At 37.6% G+C, this 27,915-nt stretch overlaps 2 protein-coding genes across 4 annotated transcripts in view; one reads left to right on the forward strand and one right to left on the reverse strand.

Annotated features, from left to right (window-relative positions):
* The window catches only part of itgb1a (integrin, beta 1a), a 46,330-nt gene extending 37,086 nt beyond the window's left edge, over positions 1 to 9,244 (forward strand). The window contains exons 10-17 of one of the 3 annotated variants that reach the window (XM_067377503.1): positions 446 to 586; positions 675 to 877; positions 3,800 to 4,038; positions 4,193 to 4,415; positions 4,660 to 4,892; positions 4,975 to 5,141; positions 7,135 to 7,212; positions 7,899 to 9,244. In XM_067377503.1, coding sequence (XP_067233604.1) covers positions 446 to 586; positions 675 to 877; positions 3,800 to 4,038; positions 4,193 to 4,415; positions 4,660 to 4,892; positions 4,975 to 5,141; positions 7,135 to 7,212 — 1,284 coding nt within the window. In that variant the 3' untranslated portion in view covers positions 7,899 to 9,244. Of the gene's footprint in view, positions 1 to 445; positions 587 to 674; positions 878 to 3,799; positions 4,039 to 4,192; positions 4,416 to 4,659; positions 4,893 to 4,974; positions 5,142 to 7,079; positions 7,214 to 7,898 lie in introns of those variants that run through there. The other 2 variants (XM_067377504.1, XM_067377505.1) reach the window with 2 other exon arrangements.
* Positions 9,245 to 16,612: 7,368 nt separating this feature from the next.
* si:dkey-192l18.9 (F-box/LRR-repeat protein 7) overlaps positions 16,613 to 27,915 on the reverse strand; it is a 50,482-nt gene continuing 39,179 nt past the window's right edge. The window contains exons 3-4 of the mRNA XM_067378643.1: positions 18,641 to 19,246; positions 16,613 to 17,349 (exon numbers count right to left, since the gene is read on the reverse strand). Coding sequence (XP_067234744.1) covers positions 16,613 to 17,349; positions 18,641 to 19,246 — 1,343 coding nt within the window. The remainder of the gene's footprint in view (positions 17,350 to 18,640; positions 19,247 to 27,915) is intronic.

The following is a 27,915-nucleotide window of genomic DNA, read 5'->3' on the forward strand; positions in this document are numbered from 1 at the left end:
GTCGGTGTTATGTTGAGATTCGCCTGTTCATCGGAGGTCTTTTAAACAAATGAGATTTACATAAGAAGGAGGAAACAATGGAGTTTGAGACTCAATGTATGTCATTTCCATGTACTGAACTCTTGTTATTTAACTACGCCGAGGTAAATTAAATTTTTGAATCTAGGGCACCTTTAAGTTTGGGATTTTAGAGAGGAACCAAAGCGCACCGCTGTGAAGAAAAGGACGGAATGCAGCAGCGTCAAAATAATTGTTTTATCTCGGTTACCTTGTTTTCATAATCGTTGGAAAATCAATCGCACAGCCCTACAATGTCATTAACAAATCTTTAATAATATTTGAATGAAAGGTTGAGATGTTAATTTTCTCACTTATGGCCACTACTGTTAACATCTACAGTCTATAAAAGAACTGGACTAATTTATGTTTCCTTTGTCTCTCTCAGTCTCTTTCCTCCGAGGTGATCCTTGAGAACAGTAAGCTTCCTGAGGGAGTGACTATCACCTATCAATCACACTGTAAAAATGGAATTGTGAATGAGGGAGAAAATGGGCGGAGATGCTCTAACATCTCAATTGGAGACGAGGTGAGGTCAAATCAGCATGATGTAAAATGCATTAGAAACCTGTAGCCTGTTGTTTCTGAGTCTTTTTCTGTTTGGAATAAATTCCCAGGTGTCGTTCAACATTAATATCACAGCTCAAGGCTGCCCCAAGCAAGGGAAATCGGAAACCATTAAGATCAAGCCCTTGGGCTTTACTGAGGAGGTCGAGATCGTACTCAACTTTATTTGCGAGTGTGAATGTCACAAACACGGCATCAAGAACAGTGACTTGTGCCATAACGGCAATGGAACGTTTGAGTGCGGAGCCTGCAGGTGAGACGTCCTCAAATAACTATCCTGGATTTGCTTAGGCTTATAAAAATGCATGTCTTTTTTTAATTGTTAAATTTGTTTAATTGTTAAATTGCTAATAGTTTTTCCTGGAAGGTGAAGCAAACTGCAAATGCTATGCTTATATATGAGCAATATCACACTCGTAGCTGCGCAATATGGCTAAATATCAGCGCGCTGTGATTCGGCCGTAGGTACGAGGCCGCAGGTAATCGCAGCGTGCAGAACTACTTACTTCCACCACGGATACAAATCTCAAGTTGACAATTTGACCAAGCCTCCATTACTAATTCTAAAACGTCACTTTAGATCTAGTAATGAAGGAATGTTGAGTCCCTCAAATGAAACTCATTGTATTGTGTACAGTATTAGAGAGAGAGATCACCTGAGCGAGCATTACCTGTGTGTGATATAACATTCATTCTTCAGGTCGATGTCCATAATATTATATCCATTATAAAAATCCATTTGAATGTCCTCTGAGGAAAGCAATATTTGTATTTGTTAATACAGGGAATTAAGGGAATTTTCCATAACAGCCCTAAAACAATGTCCTTTGTTTACAAAAAATGTCTTTCAATTTAAAAGTCTCTTGCGACTGACTCATTCACTCGTAAAGTTTGCCACCACCTAATTGCGTATTCTTATAAATTTCACCCAATCGATATTGCGCACTAATGGACCCCTTCTCAATAACAAACACAACATATTATGTATATAAAAAAATATTTATTGAACAACAAAATTAAAATTAACAATAGCCTATAAATGACAGAAAATGTACAATTCAGTCAAACGTTCAAAAGCAGTAGCCCTGCAGTAAACACTGCATGTTTTCGATGTCTCCTTGATTAAACAAACCTGATTCAGATCATCAGCTTATTAGTCAAGATTCAAAGACCTGATATGGGTGTGCCAGACAAAGGAGACATGCAAAATGTGCAGTGTTGTGGGGGCTCCAGGAACGTGGTTGGGAACCACTGCTCTACAGGATGCAAGTTAAATATAGCCTTAATATTAAATTATTAAATTCAACACAGCCCAATTCAATTTGCTAAGGAACAAGTAACAGATTAATAAGACCAAAGATTGCCCGTTTTATGTACCCAAAATGAATTATATCTCATGTTTAACCACTATAAGAGCCAACGGCAAATCCCCAAAGCACTGGCCGAGATAAAGCTGTTCTCGGCGGGTACACGAGCACTGAACGACCACCGCCGGCCAGGAACTCGCATCTCCGAAAATGTCTAAACAAATTGTAAAATAGGCATTATGATTAAATATGGGTCACATATTTCAGGTCTAAACTACTACATTCTTGCCTAAAAAGTCAGTTTAAATGTCCGATGCATCATCTTGTCCTTTTAACAGTTAAGGGGTTTTCACATGACTAACAGCACTAGGCTGCGTTCCACTCCAGTTTTAGACACGCACTCGCGAACTTCCCTACACACTTCCCCTCGGGGGAATCCCTGCCGCCATTTTTAAGTGCGTTCCACTTCGTGAAGTGGACGAGGGAAGTTTACATGGACAGACCCTCGCTCCCTCGGTGAAAGTCTACTTCACATGTACACTTCAGGCAGCTCCATAACCCACAATGCAACACGATTATGATGTCAGCGCACATCGCGTTTAATTTACCCTACCACAAACAATTATATGATATATTAATAATTTTTTTAAACATTTAAAACACACATATATACATATAGAATGCTGTATTAAACAAATTTGTAAGGGGAAAAAATAAATAATAAATCAGCTCCATTGCGGATTCCAAGTGATCAAGGGCTTAGAACGCTCCAGTTCAGCCCATTGCAAAGGTTCCGCCAGAAGTGGGCACTCGTGCAACGTAAACAATGACGTACATCTAAGTCAACGAGACCGAGGGAAGTTAGCGAGGGAAGGGCATTTAAAAACCGAACTGGAACGCAGCCCAGGTCAAAGCATTTGTCAGTTGCGTTTTGTTCCGTGTTCACAACAATTCAGTCTTTTCAATGTAAAAGTCTTCGCTACTGACTGACACACTCATAAAGACAGTCTTTGCCGCCATCTAATGGCGTGAAAATGTAACTTCTGTTGCTGTTCACGGTCAGGGACTATTTTTTTCTGGTGGAAGGAAGGCTTTTAGTGAAAGTTTACTTCATGAAAGTTGCATTGATACATATTTCTGGCTTTAATATTTGTATTGTGTGGTAACCGTTTTATAAAAGCATTAAAGCACTCGAGGCTAGTGATGTATCGTGAATAAGTCACAGCTGAAAGGGGTTGCAGGCATTTCGCTTCACTTCGTACCTAACAACGCCCTTCAGCCGTGGCTTATTCACGATACAGTATAGCCGCTTGTACCTTTTGCTTACATATATATATTTTGTTTGAGTTTTTTGCCAAGACAACATTTCCTATTTTCACTTAAATTTATGTTTTATAACCTAATATTTCGATTTTTATTTTATTTCAATTTCATTTCAATTACTGAAAATGATTTTGAATAGTTTTAGTTTGTAGTTTTTAGTTTATATATGTATTCGCATTACATAAAAAAACATGATCATAACAGTCCAGATAATTTTACTGAGTTTTTTTGCAATTCTCATTATTCACACAATACCATAATTTACTGTTTTACTGTAAAAATATAATACAGTGATTTATTTTAATCAGCATACATTAAATACAAGACAAAGTCAGAGACAATAATGTCACAATGCAAAACAAATATAAATTGAGAATACCGTTTTTTTTTTTATTTTAGGGTTAAATATGACACTGACTCTTTGATGTAAAACATCTTTTTGTATTTGTTTGTATATTAAGTGCATAAACATGTAAGTCAGAAAGGTCTATTTATATGAGTGTGAGCCTTATTCTCTACTTCTAAGTTCTCATTGTGCCCTTTAGGTGCAATAAGGGACGTGTTGGCAGGCAGTGTGAATGCCGGAAAGATGAGGTGTCCACCGAGGACCTGGACAAGAACTGCCGCAAGGACAACGGCACAGACATCTGCAGCAATAACGGCGAGTGCGTGTGTGGCACTTGTGAGTGCAAGAAGAGGGAAAATCCTGAAGAACGCTACAGCGGAAAATTCTGCGAGTGTGACAACTTCAACTGCGACCGCTCCAATAATAAACTCTGTGGAGGTACTGAAACAGGAAGCTTTATCCTTTTTAGACCACCAATGCATCACTCAAAAGACTATTAATAGAGGAAAAGGAGTTGTAAAAGGGTAGTAGAGGAAGAAATCAGACAGACAAAATCAGCAGATAAAGGTAGTTGACGATCTTTTTCCTGTAGGACACGGCCGCTGTGAATGTAGGGTGTGCATCTGTGACGCTAACTACACCGGAAGCGCGTGCGACTGCTCTCTGGACACCTCCACCTGCTTAGCCTCTAACAAGCAGATCTGTAACGGCAGAGGGAATTGCGAGTGCGGGACCTGCAGGTGCACCGACCCCAAGTTCCAGGGGCCCACCTGTGAGATCTGCCCCACCTGCCCTGGAGTCTGTACTGAGCACAAGTCAGTGAAACACATGACATCTGTGTACATGAATCTGTGACATGCTTCATTCAGTACATGTACAATTTAAATGCTGAAGTGTAGCACAACATATGCTGGTGACCAAAAAATATCAATATGACAAAATGTCAAGATCAGCCCAGATTGTAAGCAAAACTCTCAGTGATAAATATATTTGCTTTCTCCTTTGGTGTCCGTAAAAGGTTGCCAACTGATCACGCTCATGACTCTTTTCCTGTCACAGGGAGTGTGTGCAGTGCCGGGCGTTTGGCACAGGAGAGAAGAAAGACACGTGTGAAAGAGACTGTAGCTACTTTAACCTCATCAAGGTGAAGGACAGAGATAAACTCCCTCAGCCGGTGCAGGCCTTCCCTCTCATGCACTGTAAGGAGAGAGACGCCAACGACTGCTGGTTCTACTACACTTACGCCGTCAACAACAACACAGAGAAGGAGGTCCATGTGGTGGAGACTTTAGGTAAGGCTCTATATTGAAGGTTTAACACCTAACTTGTATTGTTACTTTATCATTCAGTACCAATGTGTGCTTTGTTTGGCAGAGTGTCCGGCAGGTCCTGACATCATTCCCATCGTGGCGGGTGTGGTCGCAGGCATCGTTCTGATTGGTCTAGCCCTGCTGCTGATCTGGAAGCTGCTCATGATCATTCACGACCGCCGCGAGTTCGCCAAGTTTGAGAAGGAGAAGATGAACGCCAAGTGGGACACGGTAGGAAAAAAATAAGTTTTAACTCTCTTAAAACTGGACCAAGATGCTTCAAGTTCCTTCAAGTTTTTAATCTGTCCAAAATTCCGAGACCATTTCATCAGTGTCGGTTTCCTCTTCGAGAACGTGCCGTTTTTACGAAAGCTGTCCTGACTTTAAGGCAGCTGTGGAACTGAAAGGAAAGGCTTTGTATTTTCAAGGCCTCATTTTTCTGGGTGTGTCAAGGCCAGTTGAGGTCAGTGTTGATGTTTCACTGCTGCCCTCTGCTGGTTCACTGTGTATATGCATCACCCTCGTGAAACAGTTCAGTGAAGTGCGCTTCACTGAATTGAGTGTGCACTTGTAGAATGAGTACTTGTAAGTTTATTTTTTAAAAATCTGTATTATCTGCAAGTATTATCTGTAATATTTGCAAATAATAGATAATATAATATTAAATAAAATACCACTTAAGTGCACTTAAATGGAGTACACTTTCATGGCTTTGTTTCCTAACACTGTGATAATGTCAAATTAAATACAATTTAAATTATTATTTTTTAATCTTTTGTCATGCTTTAAAGAAATACATTTATTTTGACTAACATGCTAAAGAACATGTAAAGTACTTGATTATAATTTTAACTAAAGTGTTTTATTCTATATTACTTTTGTAGTATAATATATGATATATATTATGCAATATATTATGAAGAAGATGCAATTTAGTACATTTATATATATATATATATATATATATATATATATATATATATATATATATATATATATATATATATTTTTTTTTTTTTTTTTTTTAATGTACTAAATTGGATCTTCGTCATTACAAATACATTCAATTTTCAACAGAAATGGCTTTAATTGTGTGTTTTAGTATTCGGGAAAAATCTTTAGAATTAGAAATAATCAAATAAAAAATTCATTTAAATATGCATTTATTTATATATCTATTTTAGTGCTGTCAAACAATTAATTGCAATTACATAGTGCATAATCATTGCAATATACATAGTGTGTACCATGAATAATTATTATGTAAATACACACATATGCATGTACATGCACATGTATATTTAACAAAAAAAAAAAATATAACATAAATCACACACACACACACGTATACATGTATATATTTCCTAAATAAATACATATGTGTATTTATATATATATATATATATATATATATATATATATATATATATATATATATATATATATATATATATATGATAGATAATAAATATACACAATACACACACATATATTACGTAAACACAAACTTTTATTTTGGATGCAATTAATCGCAATTAATTGTTTAACAGCTCTAATTTATTTATTCATTAGATTCACACCAAAAAAATAAAAAATAAATAAAATGTTAACTTAATGTTACTTTCATTACTTTCAGCAGTCCGCAACTTTTTTTTATGTTAAAAATTTTTTTAAAATATATATAATGAGAATATACAACATGAATCCATTTTCCGAACCGTGTTTTTGTCTTATCCTGAATCATTATGGTACATTTATAATAAGTGTTTATATTGGGACTATTTCAGACCGGACTGGTAGGACTCGCTGCAGAGTATCACAGTAACTGTGTGACTCGCCATAGACACACGGAGAAAAGTAGCTCCGGCTAGAATGTTCCTCCGCAAGATGCGTGCAGTTCAAAAATCGAGGACAGCAGCTTTAAACAAAGTGAAATGGAGCTTCAGACTTAAATTTAAGAGCAAATAATTGGATAAAAGACCTTTTCATGTTTTATGCTTTTACCATCTTTTCATTGCATCTTTATTTATACTGCATTCTGTTGCTGAGGTCATCATGCCTGCTTTCCTCCTTTTTTATTCATGCTCATAAAATCTGTCATGAAATCTTCTTTCCTTCTCCCTATGATCACCATCCTTTGTGCTCTCCATATGTTGTCTATCATTTCAGCTCTTCTGTTGCTTCATCTGTCCTTGATCTGTTGTCTGTCCCTTTCCACTCTCAGACAGAGAATCCAATTTACAAGAGCCCTATTAATAAATTCAGCAACCCAAACTATGGACGTAAAGCTGTGGCTCAATAAGTTTGTATATCTCAATCCTTTTTCTGCATGGCCTTTTTTCAGTGCGTGTGTGTGAGTTTCTGTACCAGATCACCATTTGTCGTATATTATTTATATCTAGTTCAGTCATGAAACTCTAGATGGCACAGACTGATTGGTCCTTTGCATGCCATCTGCAAGTGATCACAACATTACGGCATGACACAAGCTGATCGATCCTGCAGCCAATGAGATTGCTTAGTCAACATTTAAATAGTCTGGTTCAGTGTTTCCTGTAGCGCGCTATCAGAGTTCCTCTGAAACCCTCCACCTCCCCCAGCTCCACCTGCCTAGTCTGCCAAGACCAAATACATTGACATTGCCATATTCAATAACATGCTAAAACTATTTCGAGAGTTGTCATTATTTTCCAATCTTGATACAAAAGTGATACAAAAGGTTTTAGCATTGGGTAAAAATCACTAATCAACGACAGCATGAGCAGTGTTGTGCAATATTTAATCAGTCTGACTTAATATTTACACTGGATTTTAATATGTTCATCAAAAAATGCTGTAAATAAATGTTATATACAGTAGATGCATGCATCGTTTTAAAGTTTTATCTTTCTATTATTGCACTTTCTTGGGGTGTAAATGAATTTAGATGACATTTTGAGGTTGAATTGTTCTGTATGTTTGTAAAATATAATTTTGTTTGTTTCACAGGGCGAGAACCCCATCTACAAGAGCGCTGTCACAACTGTGATCAACCCTAAATATGAAGGCAAATAATGACAAGAATGTTTTGGAAGGGATGATTGTGCAGAATTCCTCAATTTTCCTTTGATTTATTGTCTCATTGTAATGTCATTCTTTTAGATCAGTATTGTAGCGATGTTTTAAGGAAGTAATATTTTATTTAGAACTGACTGCCTCTCGTCCCTTGCAAACGTGTACAGGTTGTATAGTCTTTTTATTTACACCAGTGTTTCTTCTTTTTTAACCCTGTGTACATTCACACATTCTCCCTTTTCAAACAGAACAGATCTTTGTGCTTTTGCATGAAGTTTTGAAGTGTTTCACTTTAAATTGCGGTGTAAAGGGAACCATGAATCCCACCCAAAAGATTGCAAAAACTCATCAAATGCCATTTTAAAACATGATTTTATTTTTACATATATATTATATCTGCATTCATACTGCTTTATCATTGATGCTATAAGTCATATGTTGGCATAAGAAAAATATGTGACTGGTGTATATATGATTTTTTTTTTTTGTTTGTTTTGTTTGTTTTTTTTTGGGGGGGGGGGGGGGGGAAGTGATGAAAGTTTGGTTTGATATGCTGATAATCTATGCATATTCATTTACATCTTGCATTTCATGTCTTTGTTTTTAGAAAGTGAAAACTATTATTTCCCACTTATTCTTGCTCTTAGAAACTCATTATGACACGTGTCTTGTGGTCAGCTGGAAATGTCTGTGTATTTTATGTGTTATGAAGGAGTATATGTTGAATTATCATGTGGCTCTTGACAAGTATCTGCATATTCAGGTGAAATCTTGTAGTTTGTAGTCAGTCGGTGTAGAAAGCCAAATGTCCTTAAACCGCTCATTACAAATGAGTAAAATTATTGATACCTACAATTGAAATTTCAGATGTTTTCAGATAGTATATTTAAAATAAAAAAAGGAAGTTGTAATTCACACATTAGAATAATAATAATAATAATAATAATAATAAGTAAAGCTCTTTGCTACATACAAAAATAAATAAAAAATTTAAAAAATGAGAGTTACATGGACAAAATGAATTCGAGTGTATAGTTTTGTTTTCAAAAGTTTATATCATATGCTCAAAGGTACAACAACCCTGTATTTTTACTTATTTTATTTGGATATAATAAGCAGTTTCAGTCATTTAAAGCTACTGGAATGCTTGACAAAATAATAAATATTAAGCTGAAGGATGATAACCAGATAGTTACTGCCACAACACCCAATGAAGCTTGTTTTTTTAAGTGCCTTTTTCTGGTTCTGCAATTTTGAATTTATTTATTAAAACAAAATCTAAGTGATTGTGATCGTGTCTTTCTTTCAAATCTTTCAAAGTGGTAAACACATTTCAGCATTATTTTAGGGTTACTGATATATGCGCTTATAACAAGAATCATAATCTTTGAGACGCGTGATGTCTAAATAAACCCTTATATTTTTTAAAAACCATGACTGCTATGTTTTATTATTATGTTTGGTCAGTCTCTAATACAGTATAACTCCAGAATATAATAATGTCATTCTATACTACTTTTTGCAGTATGCAAACTGCTTAGTATGTAAATTGTAAAATTACACTGAATAGCAGGATAACCTACAAGATGCAATAACTACTCCATCTCCCACACATGATCACAACTTTGCATTTGTAGTGTTATGAATGATCTGAAGAAATATCAAACATCTCCTTCCCGACTCATTTTTGGACTAGATTCACAGTTGGCATTTTTACATTTTGATTTCAATTTGGAATTAAAATACAAAATATCAAAATTTCTGAGATGATAACCCCTTGCATGAAACTGCACCATAAAGAGGTTTAATGGCTACAATGTATCATAATATTATTTTTACGTTTATCACTCCATGCTGTAGGCCGTTTTACAAGCTAAATAGTAACATTTGTAGAGTACACGATTCAAAACGTTCTGTAAATTAAGTGCAGAAACAGCCATTAACCAACAGAGGGCAGCAGATAACAAGCCTATAGTTTCCTACAAAAGCGATTGTAAACTGAATATATAAACAAAGTGAGTGTTGTTAAGGGGGAAAAGACATTTCGTTAACAGACACAATATATGTTTATTTTGTTTGAGATAATCAATTGCAGTCCTAGAGAGAAAGAAAATAAAGACTCGTTTCTCCCAGAAACAACACCACGAGCCAGTGGACAGTTTAAACACTGACTCACTTGGGCTTATTGCAAAGATTTATTTATAATACAATGTAGACTATGGCCACAGAACAGTGACTGACAGCTAACGTCCACAACACACTGAGAAGAGTAAGTTTTTTCTATTTATTTACAGATATTATGATGGCTTATCATTTACAGATTTGCCCTGATAGCCAGGGATGGGCAGTATTTTTGATACATGTATTTCGAATACAAAATAGTATTTTGTAATTTGTATTTCATAGGGTTGATGAAAATTTTTGTAGTTTTAAAATACCGTAAAATACTTTGTAAGAAGTGCCTGCTCAGTGGTTTGCCCAGACTTGTTGAGATCAGAACAGATGTTAAGTTTTGGTGTTCGTTTTAGTAGCTTAGGCTAAATAGTTTACCAATTTACATAATGTTCTTGAAAACTATTATACCGAGCAGCAGCCCCCTATATTTATGATTAACAATCAAAAGATTAATTAGTTAGAAACTAGTTGCTATGAATACAGGTGCCATCAGTTGTCTTCTTATGAATGACTTGTTTGTCATCGAGTCAGTGTTGCTGATGCAAAGTAGCCCCTTTGTTACCAAACACCAAATAACTAAATTAGGATACAATTATGAGTCATTTGCAAGCTGTTAAACATTAAACTGTTAGTTACTTCAAAACTAACCTTCATCTGGGAGATCACAGGGATATGTGAATATTTGATCTGTGAAAGCCACAATGTATACATTTTCACCACTAGAGGTTGCTTATTCAGTCGCTTAAACTCAATTTTGTGGAATCATGAGATGTGTTGTCTTTATGTCTACAGCCAGTGGAAAAGAATCGGGATGAGACGCGGTCAGAAATCATGTTTATGAATGGGAGTATTAATTCCTGATAATTTACTCACCCCCATGTCATCCAAGATGTCCATGTCCTTCTTTCTTCAGTCAAAAAGAAATTAAGGTTTTTGATGAAAACATTCCAGGATTATTCTCCTTATAGTTGACTTCAGTGGACTCCAAACGGTTGAAGGTCAAAATTACAGTTTCAGTGCAGTTTCAAATGATACCAGACAAGGAATAATGGTCTTATCTAGCAAAACGATTGGTCATTTTCTTTAAAAAAAAAAAAAATACAAATGTATATGATTTATAAACACAAATGATCACTTTCACTTCCCTATTCAACTTACGGAACGAACGATGCGCCAGTTCTGTTTTTTTGTCCGTAAGTTGAATAGGGAAGGCGTAGGACATACAGCGTAAGCTGTATGAAGAATTTTGAAGAATACAGATGACATGGGGGTGAGTAAATTATCAGGAAAATGTTATTTGAAAGTGGACTAATCCTTTAATGTTACTCTAGTATGAAGCAGAGCAGGGCCGAGTGATGTTGGAGTTGAACGAGACCGCTGGAGTGATTGCTAATGAGAGACGAACGCGACATGTCTCGAGAGCAGCGGAACTTTTATTATGCCACAATTGCCGCTTCGCTTTTTTCGGTCTAGCGAATGTGGGGTAACGCAGCGCTGTTTATCATATTAGATACATTTGAGTTGAAAGTTGTTATAATGCTACTCTGCGTTTGCTCGGCGGCTGCTATGAGACACTTGTTGCACACTGCAGTAAGCTAGATCGACATTAGTCATGGTAAAACATGGTACTCATGGTAAATCAAGAAAATGAGATTTACACAAGAAGCTATATAACATAGTTTTCTGTCGATGAATGAATCCAAACAGTTCCTCATCTGTCTGATAAAACATATAATATATTTTATTAGACAGATGAGCTATATAATGCGACTTGTTTCTGTGGTTTCTATAAAATAAAACCAGAAACCGAGGGTAATGCTGGTATGATGTCATTGATAAGCGACGCACGGACACAGCCCATGTCATGGTTAAAATGGCTTATTTCTCTGGATTTAAACCTTCTTGGAAACATTTGGGATAATGTAAGTACACAAATCAACAAAATATATTGTTCTAGTGGTTTTTAGATATTTTAATCCAAAAATCCTGCTGTACATATTGTGCCTTTAACTGGTTTGCATATGTCAGATTTATTGCATGACTCAGGCAGAGAAAAGCTATCAAACATTGTTTACTTAATCAACAGTGTAATGGTGAAGGGATAGGTCAAATAGGCCAATTAATGGAAGGTTTGTGAAGAAATTTCATTCTCCCTTGTAAAAGTATTTTTAAAATACAAAAATACAGTAGTTTATTTTGATACACTTAAAATTAAGTTATTTGGTATTTTATTTTAAAATACATTTTGATGTATTTTTGCCCAAACCTGCTGGTAGCAACATTACATCACATTTATTAGCTTTACAATAGAGACAGTAATCATACTAATCCTCAATGAATAAGCACTTGCATATGATATATATGTTGTATAACAAGTCATGTCAGCATTCAGCATTTACTTTTTTTTTTTTTTGATCAGATTGTTTGTTCTTTCTTACCCATGCAAGCAAAATGAAAATGTGTGTTCAGCTGATGTCACGTGTAGAGGACAAGTGCCTCAGATGACTCGGCTGCAACAACAACCACATATTTACCATCCATCTTGCTGAGTAATTGATTTCATCTTTGCTATTTTGTGCTCAATTGTTTGTATAGTCGTGATTCATGCTCTAACAATTGAAATAAGTTATGATTATGGTTATCATGAGGGTAATGCACATGTGACTCAAGATGTTCTTTGGTTCAGCTGTTGATTGTTCTTACTAAGGATTTATAGGGGGGAATCCATAAGTGTCCCAAGAGCATTGGTGTGAACAAGCAAGAGTTTGGATCAATTTAAAAGGTGTATCTCATTCAAATAAAAAGAAGTGCAAAGGAGGTTCTAACTGACAACCGGATGCCTGCCACAGGCCTTTAACATTCCTTGCTGGAGGTAGTTATTTTCCCCTATGGATAATCTTACTATCTATCTACTATACTACACTGAACAAAGTAGCTTTCCTTTGCATGTTTACAGGTCTGTATGCACACTTGTCACTGTGCAATTAATTTCCAATTATTCACAGATACAACAAATTACAGAAAACATTTCATTTTAAATAAGTAGCCCTTTATTGAGTGTTTTTAGCAGCAACATATTGCTCTCACAAAATGAAACCTTTACAAATCTTTTAATCCTTGACTAGCGTTATCTGGGATATCAAATAAAAGACTTAGGCCCGGTTTCACAGACAGGGTTTAGACTAAGCTAGGATTAGTCTAAGACTAATTAGGGCATTTAAGTAGATTTTATAAATGTGGCCTAGAAAAAAAAAAAATACTGGTGTGCATCTTGGGACAAAAGAATGGTACAGACATATTTTAAGAAATGTCAGTGCAAGTTGCTTTCAGTTAAAACAGCTTAAACATGCATTTTAGTCTGGGACTAGCCTTGTCTGTGAAATCAGGGGTTAAAGACTTTTAGATCTTGAGAAGTCATTCTGTGATTGTCATAAATGCCCTTTAAAGTGCAAATGCCCATACTTTTCGTAATTTTATTGAACAAAGTCTTGGTCAGTATTGGTCTCTTGAAATCAGATGTCAGTTTTCTGAAGGAGACTGGGTCAATTTTATATATTTACAAGGACAGTTTACCCACAAAGATAACTGTGTCACCTTATTCACCATGATCTTCTTTCAAACCTGTATGACTTCAGAGTAGGGTCTAAACCAGTATAGAAACTACCAGTGACATGAGTGTACATTGATTGGCCGAATACACGTGGAATACCGGCACCCGCCATTTTTCAAAAAAGCTGTGTACACACACAGTTTATAGCCTATATTTTTACTCCACAAACTACACTATATTGCCAACAGTTTTGGGACACCTGCCTTTACGTGCACATGAAATTTAATGACCATTCTTAATCCGTAGGGTTTAATATGGAGTTGGCCCACCCTTTGCAGCTATAACAGCTTCAACTTTTCTGGGAAGGCTTTCCACAAGGTTTAAGAGTATGTTTATGGGAATTTTTTGACCATTCTTCTAGAAGCGCATTTGTGAGGTCTGGCACTGATGTTGGACGAGAAGGCCTGGCTCACAGTCTCCGCTCTAATTCTTCCCAAAGGTGTTCTATGGAGTTGAGGTCAGGACTCTGTGCAGGCCAGTCAAGTTCCTCCACACCAAACTGTTCCCACAAAGTTGGGAGCATGAAATTGTCCAAAATGTTTTGGTATGCTGAAGCATTAAGAGTTCCTTTCACTGGAACTAAGGGGCCAAGCCCAACCCCTGAAAAACAACCCCACACCATAATCCCCCCTCAACCAAACTTTAAACTTGGCACAATGCAGTCAGGCAAGTACCGTTCTACTGGCAACCGCCAAACCGAGACTCATCCATCGGATTGCCAGACAGAGAAGCGTGATTCGTCACTCCAGAGAACACGTCTCCACTGCTCTAGAGTCCAGTGGCAGCGTGCTTTACACCACTGCATCCGACGTTTTGCATTGTACTTGGTGATGTAAGGCTTGGAAACCCATTCCATGAAGCTCTCTACGCACTGTTCTTGAGCTAATCTGAAGGCCACACGAAGTTTGGAGGTCTATAGCTATTGACTCTGCAGAAAGTTGGCGACTTCTGTGCACGGTGCGCCTCAGTGACCCCGCTCTATGATTTTATGTGGCCTACCACTTTGTGGCTGAGTTGCTGTTGTTCCCACTTTGTTTTGATACCACTAACAGTTAACTGTGGAATATTTAGTAGTGAGGAAATTTCATGAATGGACTTATTGCACAGGTGGCAACCTATCACGGTACCACGCTTGAATTCACTGAGCTCCTGAGAACAACCCATTCTTTCACAAATGTTTGTAGAAGCAGTCTGCATGCCTAGGTGCTTGATTTTACATACCTGTGGCCATGAAACTGATTGGAACACCTGAATTCAATGATTTGGAGGGGTGTCCCAATACTTTTGGCAATATAGTGTATCTCTACAAACATGAAAGACAATGCTAGATGGACCTCTTGAGTTAAGGAGAAAATCCAACGCAACATTGGACCAGGCAAAACATGATTATGTATTTCTGCTCAGGTAGTGACAATGGACATCAACCACACGGCAAATGCTAATACTTTTTCATATACTGTCTCTCTTTGTATAACAGTTCTATCTAATAACATATTAGATAAGTTGTTAAACAAATCGTAAACTAATGAAGACGGAGAATGTGAACGCCATGTGATAAGGCTCTGGTGTTCTCAGCGCTGTCAAAATAAAAGTCACAACAACAACAAGCGCAGCTTACGTCACTGCATAGTTCCTACTGATGGTGCGAGTGCAGCCAGGAAAACGGCTCTAGGGGAACTATTAGGTCCCGGGGAACCACCCTGGTGGCTAGTTCCAAGAACTAAGTTCCTAGAACTACCCAGTGCGAAAGCCCCTTTCTGTGGAAAAAAGCAACCAGTATATCATTCAAAGTTCAAATGTTTTAAATGTAACCATGTAATGGACAAACTCTAGACATAGACAACCAGCTAAAGAGCTTTTGTAGAAATCAAAACATAAATCAACCTAAACAAACATCTTTCAGACACCTAGTAAAACACCAGATTACTGTTGTTACAGTAGCAATAATCCATCTTTTTCATGTGATAAATATTATGATATATGTCATATAGTTCTTTAATTGGCAAATGGTACAGCTCTGTAAGAAGCAACATGACTCACCCGGTGTCTCAAAACCTCAAAAAGGAACTGCCTAGGAATGTCAAAATTGTGAGTGTTGAGTCTAATGTGCAGAGCATTATTTGCTTGACACATAACTGTTACTGATGTTGTTGTCTATGAAGGCCATCTCAAATCAGTTACGGTTTTGCTTTAAGATGTTAATGTCAAAACTAGTCTTAGAAGGCCTCCATCCTGCAGTTTAGATCCAAAGTGCTCCAACATGCTTGCCCAGAAATTCCCAGTAATCCTGAAGACCTGGTTCAGATGGGTTTAATTAGCTTTAGAGTTGGAGCTAAACTCTGCAGGAAAGTGTCTCTCGAGGGCCAGAGTTCGGAACCCCTGCAGTATGCAGAAACCAGTGTTTCCCAAGCCTGTTCCTGGAGACACAGTATACATTTTCTAATTCTTCCTAATCAAACACACCTGATTCAACTCAACAGCTCATTAGTAGAGACTCCTAAACCTGAAATGGATGGGTCAAATAAGGTAGACATCCTAAATGAATACTGTTGGTGTGCCTCCAGGAACAGGGAAGAGAAACACTGCAGTAGACATCGAATCGACTCATTAGGTCAAGGGCGTCCAATCCTGCCCTGCAAATTTTAGCTTCATCCTCAATTAAACACATTTGAACCAACCAATGAAGGTCTTTGAGCTAAACTCTGCAGGACAGTGTCTCTTCAAGATCAGGACTGAGCACCCCTGCACTAGGTTTTGAGACGCATCCACCATGTTGCATCTTTTCAGGCAGTCGTAGGAATGCACAAAATATAAACATCTGTTTTTCAGAGGTCAATACCCCTTGTGTCCCCAACCTGTCCCCTCAGTAGAAAGCAGGTATGGTGTGCTCGATCACACAGCGTCTGCAGTGCTGTCGGACTAGTCGAAGCGCCTCAGGTGGCACATCACACTCTTGTACATTTAGTAACTGCAGCTCGGGGCATCCCGCTGCTAGCGCCATTAGCCCTCTTCCTGTCAAACTCTCGCAGCCCCTCAAACTCAGCCTTCGCAGCCCTTCACAACAGCGTGCTAACACTTCCAGCCCAGCGTCCGACACCAGCGGGCAGCGACCAACATCAACAGACCGCAGTCGGGGGCAGTTGCGAGCTAAATGGCTCAAACCCTGGTCCGTTAGCCCCTCGCAGCCCCGCGCATTCAGGTAGCGGAGCCTCGGACAGTAGCGTGCTACATAACGCAGTCCAACGTCTGTTATGCGCATACAATGTGCTACACTTAGATAGCGTAGGCGGCCCTCCAGACGAGCCACCTCACGCAAGCCAAAGTCTCCCACCAGATGGCAATCGCTGAGGCTAAGCTCACGTAAAGCGGTGCAGCGCAGTGCTAGTTGTCTTAGGGACTCATCTGTTAAGCGGCTGCAGCGCCGCAGGTAGAGGTGTGTGAGACGTGGACAATGAAATGCGATGGTCCTTAAGCCTTCATCCTCTAGTGATACACAGTCCGTCATGTCCAGGTATCGCAGGCCAATCTGCTGTCCATGTAGCGGTGTAAGCTGGAGAGATGCCTCCTCTGTCAGGCTGATACAGGTCACTTTAGGGCAGCCTGAGGGAAAGGGAGTGAATATTATCATTATTGTGGTTTATGAATAGAGAAGTAAATTTCATCACAACAAACTTTAAATGTCTAGTTGTTAAGTCTGGCGTCACACGTCACCAATTACAGATCCAAACGATTCTATAAGATTCTAAAAGCAAACAACTAACGGTGCTAATATACAATTAATAGTACTACTGGAAAACAGCGATTGATCGTTTCTAAATTGTTAAAATACTAATGTCCGGGAGACTGTAAGAATGGAGACTGTAGTGTATACTGTGATTATTTTGTGATTTTTATGGAAATTACTTTTTAAATTACTTTAAAATTCTAAAATTTAAAGTCTACATCTGGTTTTCAGATCGAGGTGAATGAATGAAATGTGTGTGAATAAAGGCCAGAGAAAATAAGGCAAAACAGGGAAAAATAATAAAGAAATAAAATCCAGAAACCCCATATGGAACCAAATCCAGGTAGTATCTGTTTTTGCTCCTGTTACAGTTATACTACCTGCTTTTAAAAGTAAAAGTAACCACAAGAAATTTAGGATACTTTTGCAACAAAGGGCGTATTACTTGTGGATAGCAGAATGCATGCTGTGCCCTCTGCATGATGAATAACTGTACAGTGTGTGACTTGTACAATGAACTCAGCAGACGGACTCTTACACTTTGGTTGAGGTTAGCAGTCCATCTTTCAAAACCGAGCAGACCTCACCTTCCCCCAGAGAAAGACTGAAAGACTGGCAGTGATTCCTAGATCCCATAATGTTTTTCCCAGCCTTCCCAGAAAAACTTCACCACTATGAATTACTCCCTGAATAAATCCACAACCAAACATGCTATTCTGATGCATAAAGTCGCTTAAATCCATCACAAGAGCTCTTAAAAATAATCAAGACTTAATATGTTTTACTTGTTGCCCAGATCTCATGCATAATGGATGTGTCATACAAATAAATATGTTTGCAGCACACCTGTGGCGCAATAGTTAGAATTTTGAAAATCTGATAAAAATCCACAACAATGCATCACATAGTGGTATATATAATTTGTAATTTATTAAAAATAAATAAATATTGCAATTAGGGGAATTTTATGAAGAAATGTTCAGAGGTCATTTTAAGACCATTAAAGAATTTTTGTTATTTCTTTTTTTTTTTTTCATTCCAATTGACACCCAAATTGGCTTAATTTCCTTAAAAATATAATTTCTCATTTTCTCTTTTAAACTGGAGTAATTATTTTCTTTTCTCATAGGTTCTTGACACCCAATGGCATATATCCGCCAATATTACCTGACACGTCTAAATGCTCCAGATTGGGACACTTGGATACCACATCAAACACGGCATCATTGGACACATTATAGCAGCCTGCAACCTCCAAACACCGCAGTTCTGGACAGCACTGTGCTATCACACGTAGCCCGCGATCAGACAGCCTCCGACAGCCACTGGCCACGACCGTCTCCAGGGTCAGACAGACATTGGGAGTGTCCTGACATAACCGATGGGTGAGCACTTTGAGGGCCCGGTCAGCGTTCAGCAGCTCTCCAGTTAGACAAATGCTACTCCAGAGCCGTGGGTCCCAGGCCAGGTTATACCAGCGGCGACACACTCGAGCGCAGCGGCACAACTGAGGGGTGGACAGGTAAGACAGGACGTGCAGTAAAACGGGATCGGGCAGGATATCAATGAGGGCGGTGTGAGGGACTTTTAAAGGCCGTGAGCGAATGCCTGGAGGTGGGTGAACCATAGCGACTGTTTCCCCTGGGACATTAAAGGAAGTGGAAGACGTTTCATGGCCATTGGGGACGGTTTGAGGGGACACACAGGAAGGGTTTGGGTTCAGAAGGAGGGCGGGACTGGGAGTACTAAGTGTCCTCATGCTGAGGTCTGAATCTGAAAGAGAAGAGAGAGACAGAATTACAAAGAGGAAAGGAAAAACTTTATCACAATTATTTCAACTAGACATCAATGAGATTAAATGGAGAGTCAAGTCACATTTAAGCAAAGCAGGAAAATAACAACCTATGATGCAAACTTTATCAAATTCAAATTCTGCTGTAAAGCAGCTCTATAATGACTATCATTATTCAGCTCAGTTCAGTTCAATGTTGATTCAGTTCAAGTTAATCTATTATGAATTGAGTTCAATTCAGCTATTAGCAGCTCTACAGAAGACAAAAGTCCCATTATTTAGCTTGAGTTGGTTCAGTGTTGATTCAGTTCCATTCAATAACACTGTTATTGATCGAAACTGAATCAACATTGAACAGAGCCTATTGCGAAACTCTCAATTATGAAACAAATTCGATTCAGTGGCTCTACAGAAGACAGTAGTGTCATTATTCAGTTCGAGTTTTGTTCTCATTTGATAGTATCAGAGCAGTAAAATTGATGATATTACTTAAAGGTGCCCTAGAATTAAAAATTTAATTTCTCTTGGCATAGTTAAATAACAAGAGTTCAGTACATGGAAATGACATACAGTGAGTCTCAAACACCGTTGTTTCCTCATTCTTATATAAATCTCATTTGTTTAAAAGACCTCCGAAGAACAAGCGAATCTCAACATAACACAGACTGTTACGTAACAGTCGGTGTGTACGCCCCAATATTTGCATATGCCAGCTCATGTTCAAGACATTACACAAGGGCAGCCAGTATTAACGTCTGGATCTGTGCACAGCTAAATCATCAGACTAGGTAAGCAAGCAAGGACAATAGCAAAAAAATGGCAGATGGAGCAATAATAACTGACATGATCCATGATATCATGATATTTTTAGTGATATTTGTAAATTGTCTTTCTAAATGTTTCATTAGCATGTTGCTAATGTACTGTTAAATGTGGTTAAAGTTACCATCGTTTCTTACTGTATTCACAGAGACGAGCCGTCGCTATTTTCATTTTTAAACACTTGCAGTCTGTATAATTCATAAACACAACTTCATTCTTTATAAAACTCTCCAACAGTGTAGCATTAGCCGTTAGCCACCGAACATAGCCTCAAATTCATTCAGAATCAAATGTAAACATCCAAATAAATACAATACCAAAGTCCCTTTAAGACAAGTAATTTCACTCTGCGGCCATCTTTGAAACGCCTCTCGGGCATCCTGGGCATCATGCAGCTCCTATCTCTTTGAATGGGGAAACATCAGATTCTCCAAAACTGTTCGTCAACCTTACGATTAAATTTGATATTTGAAATCACCAATGAAATTTAACAACAACCGACTCATAAATGTAGTTTCTAAACGCTCGAATCATGACAAAAAAACTCTATTTTTTTCAGGCTGGATCAAGCTAATGCGCATGCGCAGACCTAAATGCGCGTCTCTTTGGAGGCGCGCGTCTGACTGTTTCTATAGAAACCGGTGATTTTAACGGCCGTTGAAGTGACGCGATGACTTTACCAGTCGGCGATTGGCTCTTGGCTTTAGAAGGCGGGGCTTATTCCACCATATTGCGCGTTACACTTTCTCCCATTCAAAACAATACGAGTGACACGTCTTGTGTTATTCTATAGTCTTTGACAATACTCACATAATCCGATGTATGCATGCAGCATTCATGACGAACACTTTGTAAAGATCCATTTTGAGGGTTATATTAGCTGTGTGAACTTTGTTTATGCAGTGATAGAGTCGAGAGCTCGGGAGGGGGAGGAGAGCGCGAGCAATTAAAAGGGCCGCAGCCTGAATCGGCGCATTTCAAATTATGCCCCAAAATAGGCAGTTAAAAAAATGAATTTAAAAAAAATCTATGGGGTATTTTGAACTGAAACTTCACAGACACATTCATGGGACACCTTAGACTTATATTACATCTTGTAAAAAAACGTTCGATGGCACCTTTAATATTAAGTGTCTTTTAAAACACCAAAGCCAGAGGTGACGGAAAAACGAAGGAAAGGAAAAAAAAACCTAAGCAGAAACCAGGCTCAGTTTACCTTTGGATACCTTTGGCGTTATTTTTGAATCCAGGCTGCAAGTCAGATATGTGGATTGATATTATTCAAACATTTAGCATATGCATGTCCCCACTAGAGTATTCCCAATGAAATCCAAAATAAAAAATGAACATAATATGATTTACTGTATTAATAAGAAAACAGAACCTGATTCTCATTTGGAGAGAATCTGATATCACATTAAACGTCAAGAAGCACAAAGGACCTCAAATATGGAAGCCATCAGTTTCTTTAAGAAACACATTTAGCACAAATGGTGTTAACTCAACCGACGCTCTGGGGCTCTTTGATCTCAAAACTGCAGAGATGTGTTTTTGATATCTTGTTATTGGACGCTGATAAAAGTGTCAAGTTTATCTCAAATGCACTTGAAGTGCTTGCCATGCTTGAGTCTCCATTAATGGTGAAGTTTTCATTCTTCACAGATGGTTCGCTGATTTAGATCAAGAAATAGACTGGGTGGTACAGATAGTTTGAGAGTTCTAGATCTCATCAAAACAGTGGCTTGCCACTATAGAACTCCTTTCCTATATTTTTGTTTTCTATTTGACACAAAATTTTGCAAAAATGTTTAGCTCAAAACGTTTCCGATTTGTTCTTGTAGCTTCACCAAGCAAGACACAACCAACACCAAGGTTATGGGTTTGATTCCTAAGGAACACATAAATTGAATGTGCTGCAACTGTTTTGTATGAAAGAGTCTGCAAGATTTAATATATCCCACAATGCAACCTTCCATTCCCAATTCTATATCAACCACAATTTCTTAACTTAGATTCACAAATTAAACATTACACTTTCAGTATACAAAATGATAGTTTTTACTTACAAGATGATCAAATTTATCATTGTTTGGTGAATTTTCATGAACAAAATCCAGTCATTTCCATTGGAATAAAATATATTACATCAGTTGTTAAACCTAAAAAAATCATACAGCAACAGTTAGTCACCTCTGACTTTAATTCCAGTTTTTCCCTCTAGGTTAGTGTGGTGACAAACAGTTTTACTATCTAGATTTCCGTTTAGGAAACTGGTTCATAAGCAGGTCATAAACTGAAAGATAATGAGGAGAAATATTTAAGGGAAAAACAGTTTATAATGAGCTCTTGTCGTCCCTTCCTCTCTATTTCATGTCCTTGTCAAGCCTCCTCCACAAAAATGAGCTCAAAGGATGAGAGAACGAGAGCAAAACATTTCCAAAGTCTGCCTGTTGGATTCATGGATTCCATCCCTAAACTCTCGATTAATAGCTCTTTGCTAAGCTTGGTCCTGGTGAGGAAGTGAGGGTTTATGTGCAATGATGCTTTCTGTACAGGAAATTTTCTTTAGCAAGGAACTTGGGCGGCTCAGATGCCTCTGACATGATGGATAAGCTTAGGCAGAATTTTCCTCTGCAAGCCACTTTTTGCATGTGAAATTGCATTTACAAACGCTACATTAACAGTCTTCGGTGTATATTTTTCATTCCAAATGAAGCGCTGCAAGAAGAATTTAATATACACAATATGGCCAAAAGTATGTGGACAACCCCTTCTAATTTACAGGTTTGGCTTTAGCTACACCTATTACCAACAGGTGCATAAAATCAAGCATAGAGCCACACAGTCTCCTTACACAAACATCTACAGTAGATCAGAGACTACCAATGCAGCGCTACCCTTACAAAAAAGAAACTTATTCAAGTGTGCTATTAGTATACTTCTTTTAAACAATACCTTCAGTCTACTTTTTATGTACTTCTCAAAAATATACTTAAAATTGCACTTAAGTGTATTTGGCCAATACTCGTCTTTTGATAGAGATATACTTAAGTACTCTAAGTACACTTGGCTTGCTATAATTAAGTATTCTAAGTATACTTGTAAGGCTTGTAATTGTGTGTACACTTTTGATTGAGTAGCCTATTAACCTCTCGACGATGCTGAATGACTTCTTTAGTTTAGCAAACAAATCGCTCGAGTGGGTGTAAATACAACTCACTTTCATGTTTTTTTGGGGTTTTTTTGCACAACCTGCAAAAATCGCTCAATGCCATTGCTGCTTCTGCAAACCGCTGATCAATGCTACAAACCAATACAAACTAAACCTGTCTGGAGTTTTCGCGTCGCTCTGCAAAGTACGTCACCAAGATCGTTGATCTGATTGGTTGAAGGACTATCCAATTGTGTGAATAATGCTCGTTGATCACGCCTCTTGTGCAGTAGAAAATACATACAGACTCCCCAGACCAATGTTCCATTTTAAATTGAGCTTGGTCTGATGATAGCCACACAAATTTAAAAAGAAATTGGATTGACGGTCGTGCTTGCAATCGCTTCTCTATCGTCATTGTGTTATACCCACCAATAGCAAGAGCAAGGTGGATAAGCCAGTCTGTGATTGGTTCCCGCAAAAGTGTAACAGAAGCAGTAGAAATTAATGTACGGGTTTCCAGACTGAGTTGCCGGGCGAAATCAAATCGCTGGCAGATCAGGCTGGGTTTACCCAGTCTACTATTAAAGGTGCTAAAGAGCATCTTTTCAACGACTGAGAAACCAAAGACTGTTAGTGAGTTTTTGAAATGAGCGCATGCGTAAGAGAAACCCCCCTCCTTCACAGCTCATTTCGAGGGAACGCCTCCCTAAACTCGTGCACGAGTATTGGAACACAAGTGTTTACCACCAGCATTCACTGTTGTGTTAGTGGATTCATTATGTCGGACTCACCGCAGGTAACTCATAATCTGCAGCTGTTACTCCTGTCTCCTGACAAAAACATCGCATGCGGCACCTGTGGAGTGTGGAAAGTTACTGGAGCGTGCAGCCGCGCACGTCTCGCACAAGGAACGTCATGGCAGTGATTGACAAGCCAGAGAGCCAATCCGTGCACGTCTCTCACAAGGAACGTCATGGCAGTGATTGACAAGCCAGAGGGCCAATCGTTTACGCGATGACCTCATAAACGATTGGCTGATGTTTTTAAGGCCCTACCTCGTGCACAGATGATGTATATTAATATTATTCCTTTCAGTGCACCTAATAAATAGTCTTTTATCAGTTAGTAAAGACAGTTTCAAGTAATATTGCAAAAATGTATAAAACAAAACATCCTCTTTAGCACCTTTAAATAATTAAAAAAAAAAAATTAATGAAACTTACCCACATTCAAGTGTTCATAAAAGGGATGCATGAAGCTAGAATATATTTTTTTTTAAGTACACTTAAAAGGTATATTTCAAATAGCATATAAAACAATGAATACATAAATAGGAACAAGTATATTTAAAGTGCAAAAATAATATATAAATGGTAAACTACAAGAAGTGTTGGGTAAAGTTATTGCATTACAATATTGCGTTACTCCCTAAAAAAGTAACTAAATGTGTTAGTTACTTTTTATGAAAAGTAATGAGTTACATTTCCTTTGCGTAACTTTTTCTCACATGGCTGGGTTTGCTTTATTGTTTTTTTTAAATACACAAAAAAAGTTCTATCTTTGGCAAATGTTAAGGCCCTTTCACACCAAAAGTGAAATGAATAAGCTTCAGGCTGAAGGAAATGCATATTTCCGCCTGCACAGCAGAGGGCGCAGCTCAAACAAGCCTTTCAGCTGTGCTGTCATTCTGGATTGAAGAAGAACAGGATACAGGAGGAGGAAGTTCAACACTCTTATTTCTAAATCTATTTTAAAGTCATTTTTGCTTGTTAGTATGGTTGAATTGGATCATTGAAGGTCAGCAGCAAAGACATTGGTTAATCAAATGAGATTAAAACAAAGTATATTTGTGTAATATAATATAGTTAATTATTACAGTTTTGTAAATGATTGCATTTCACTGTTTTTATTCATTTTGAGGAATACTGAATGTTTTCGTGCAAGTGAGATGAGTAAATGCATATTCACATTTAACTGCAATACTCATCATGTTCACACAGCACACACAACACCTCTGTACTTTATTTCTCTCAAGATGGGGGCAGGAGAGCTGTCGGTCAATAAATGTGAAAACATTTATTCGAAAAAGTAACTTGGATATTTTGCTGTAAATTGAAAAAGCAATTAGTTACTTGACTAGTTACTTGAATAAAGTAATCTGATTACGTAACTCAAGTTACTTGAAAGGCATTACCCCCAACACTAACATAAAAGTATAATTTTATGTTCACTTAAAGGTGCCCTCGAATGAAAAATTGAATTTATCTTGGCATAGTTAAATAACAAGAGTTCAGTACGTGGAAATGACATACAGTGAGTCTCAAACTCCATTGTTTCCTCCTTCTTATATAAATCTCATTTGTTTAAAAGACCTCAGAAGAACAGGCGAATCTCAAAATTGTCTTTCTAAACGTTTCGTTAGCATGTTGCTAATGTACTGTTAAATGTGATTAAAGTTACCATTGTTTCTTATTGTATTCACGGAGACAAGAGCCGTCGCTATTTTAATTTTTAAACACTTGCAGTCTGTATAATGCATAAACACAACTTCATTCTTTATAAATCTCTCCAACAGTGTAGCATTAGCCATTAGCTATGGAGCACAGCCTCAAATTCATTCAGAATCAAATGTAAACAATATAACAGTATACAATACTCACAGAATCCGACGCATGCATGCCGCATACATGATGAACACTTTGTAAAGATCCATTTGAGGGTTATATTAGCTGTGTAAACTTTGTTTATGCACTGTTCAAGGCAAGTGCGAGCTCCGTGGGCGTGGAGCAGGAGAATTAAAGGGCCAGTAGCCCTGAATCGGCTTATTTATAATGATGCCCTAAAATAGGCAGTTAAAAAAAATTAATAAAAAACTAATCTATGGGGTATTTTGAGCTGAAACTTCACAGACACATTCAGAGGACACCCTAGACTTATATTACATCTTTTTTTAAAAAGTTCTAGGGCACCTTTAAAGAAAACTTACAAGTATACTTGCAGTATAAAACTACTAAACTAGTAGTTTACTGAGAGTACACTTCAAAGTGTACTTTCATAAACAAAAAATTGTGCTACAAGTATTTGACTAGTAAATTATCAGTATACCAATAAGTTTACTTGTAAGTATAGTTGCAGTGCAAAAGAAAAACTTAGCTGTAAACTAGTTGTGTACTCAATGTTTACTACTGTTACACTTAAAGTATACTTTTTACACTAAAAAGTGGGCCAATTTAGTCTCAAGTAGTATTGAAACAGTACACCTACAAGTATACTTCTAGTACATTGATTTTAGTATACTTACTAAATAAAGTATACTTAAAAATATGAAACTGAAGTATACTTATGTTTTGTAAGGGTAGGTAGCCACCAGCAAAATGGTTTATTTGCAAAATAGCATCAACAGAAATATGATGAAAGAACCCACTGTTCAATATTCATTAAGTTCTTAGAAATGTAAAAAGAAACAACTTTTTTTCCCCTTACAAACATGAAAACATATGTGTACATGCACACACACACACACACAAGTTGATAATAAATTACCAGTCAATGGCATGACCTTCATTTTATTTTGTCCGGATCTATTAACTTATTGGCTTTGGTTCAGCCAATCAGATGCATCTGTAATAATAAAAGGTGAGTTTAGTGTACCCCTGTCTTCAGATAAATTACAGTATGATTGTAATTCACTCTATATGCTTTTGCTCCAGACAGTGAGACATTGGCCGTCTACATGCCGTATACATGACAGTAGGGACAGACAGTCTCCTTCCCTTCTTCTTCATGTGAGAATGAATGACACACAAAGCCCTCTGCTGTGTAGATTTGTGCGTTACTGTTTTTTACATGTGTGTGTGTGTGTGTGTATGTGCAAGTGCAGTAAGTCAAGGAGATTTGTATTCCAGGCTTGACCTGAGATCAGTTTGACTCATGGCCAGGTCATGATGACATACACAGACACAGACACTGCCTCTCAAGGGAGCAAAATGTCTTCTCATAACAGTATACAGCTACATGAAACCCCTCCAGACTGCTCAGAGACATTCACCATTACGAGAATGATCCAAGACAAATAAAAACAATTTGGGTTCAAGTGACAGAATCAATCCATTAAGCCTCGTCAAGGTTAATGCGTTCTTCTCTGCCAGTTCAACAAGGCAACGTTGTTGCATTCTGTACACAATCACGGTATAATCTATTGCCAATCTATTTATATACTCACAACAAAGTTCTTTTTTTTTCTTTGCTTAGGGATAAAAAGAAGTTTGAAATACTTTTGCAGCGATATACTGTTAGCAAACATTCCGATGGTGCCCACGCTGATAGGAGCAACGTTTAGATGAATGTGTAAATATGTGCTGCATGCTTTCCTCTTAAGAACAAAATAACCACAGCATTTCTACAGTTTCTACTGTAGAAACATGGTGGTGCAAAATGGCGACTTGGGGGACCCATGGTGTATGTAGATAGAAATGACTCATTCTAAGATAATAAAAACATGATGGTTCATATGTAAGGTCTTTATACACCATTGAAAACGTAGTCATGTATATTATATTGCATTTCTGTCAATAGATCCTCCTAAATATTACACACTGGACCTTTAAAGGGTTGATAAAATTAATTTTAAATGTCTGTCATTAACGTAGATGTGTTATAATTCAAATAACTAAA

The sequence above is a fragment of the Chanodichthys erythropterus genome, chromosome 23, assembly GCF_024489055.1.
Source record: "Chanodichthys erythropterus isolate Z2021 chromosome 23, ASM2448905v1, whole genome shotgun sequence".
Classification (NCBI taxonomy): domain Eukaryota; kingdom Metazoa; phylum Chordata; class Actinopteri; order Cypriniformes; family Xenocyprididae; genus Chanodichthys; species Chanodichthys erythropterus.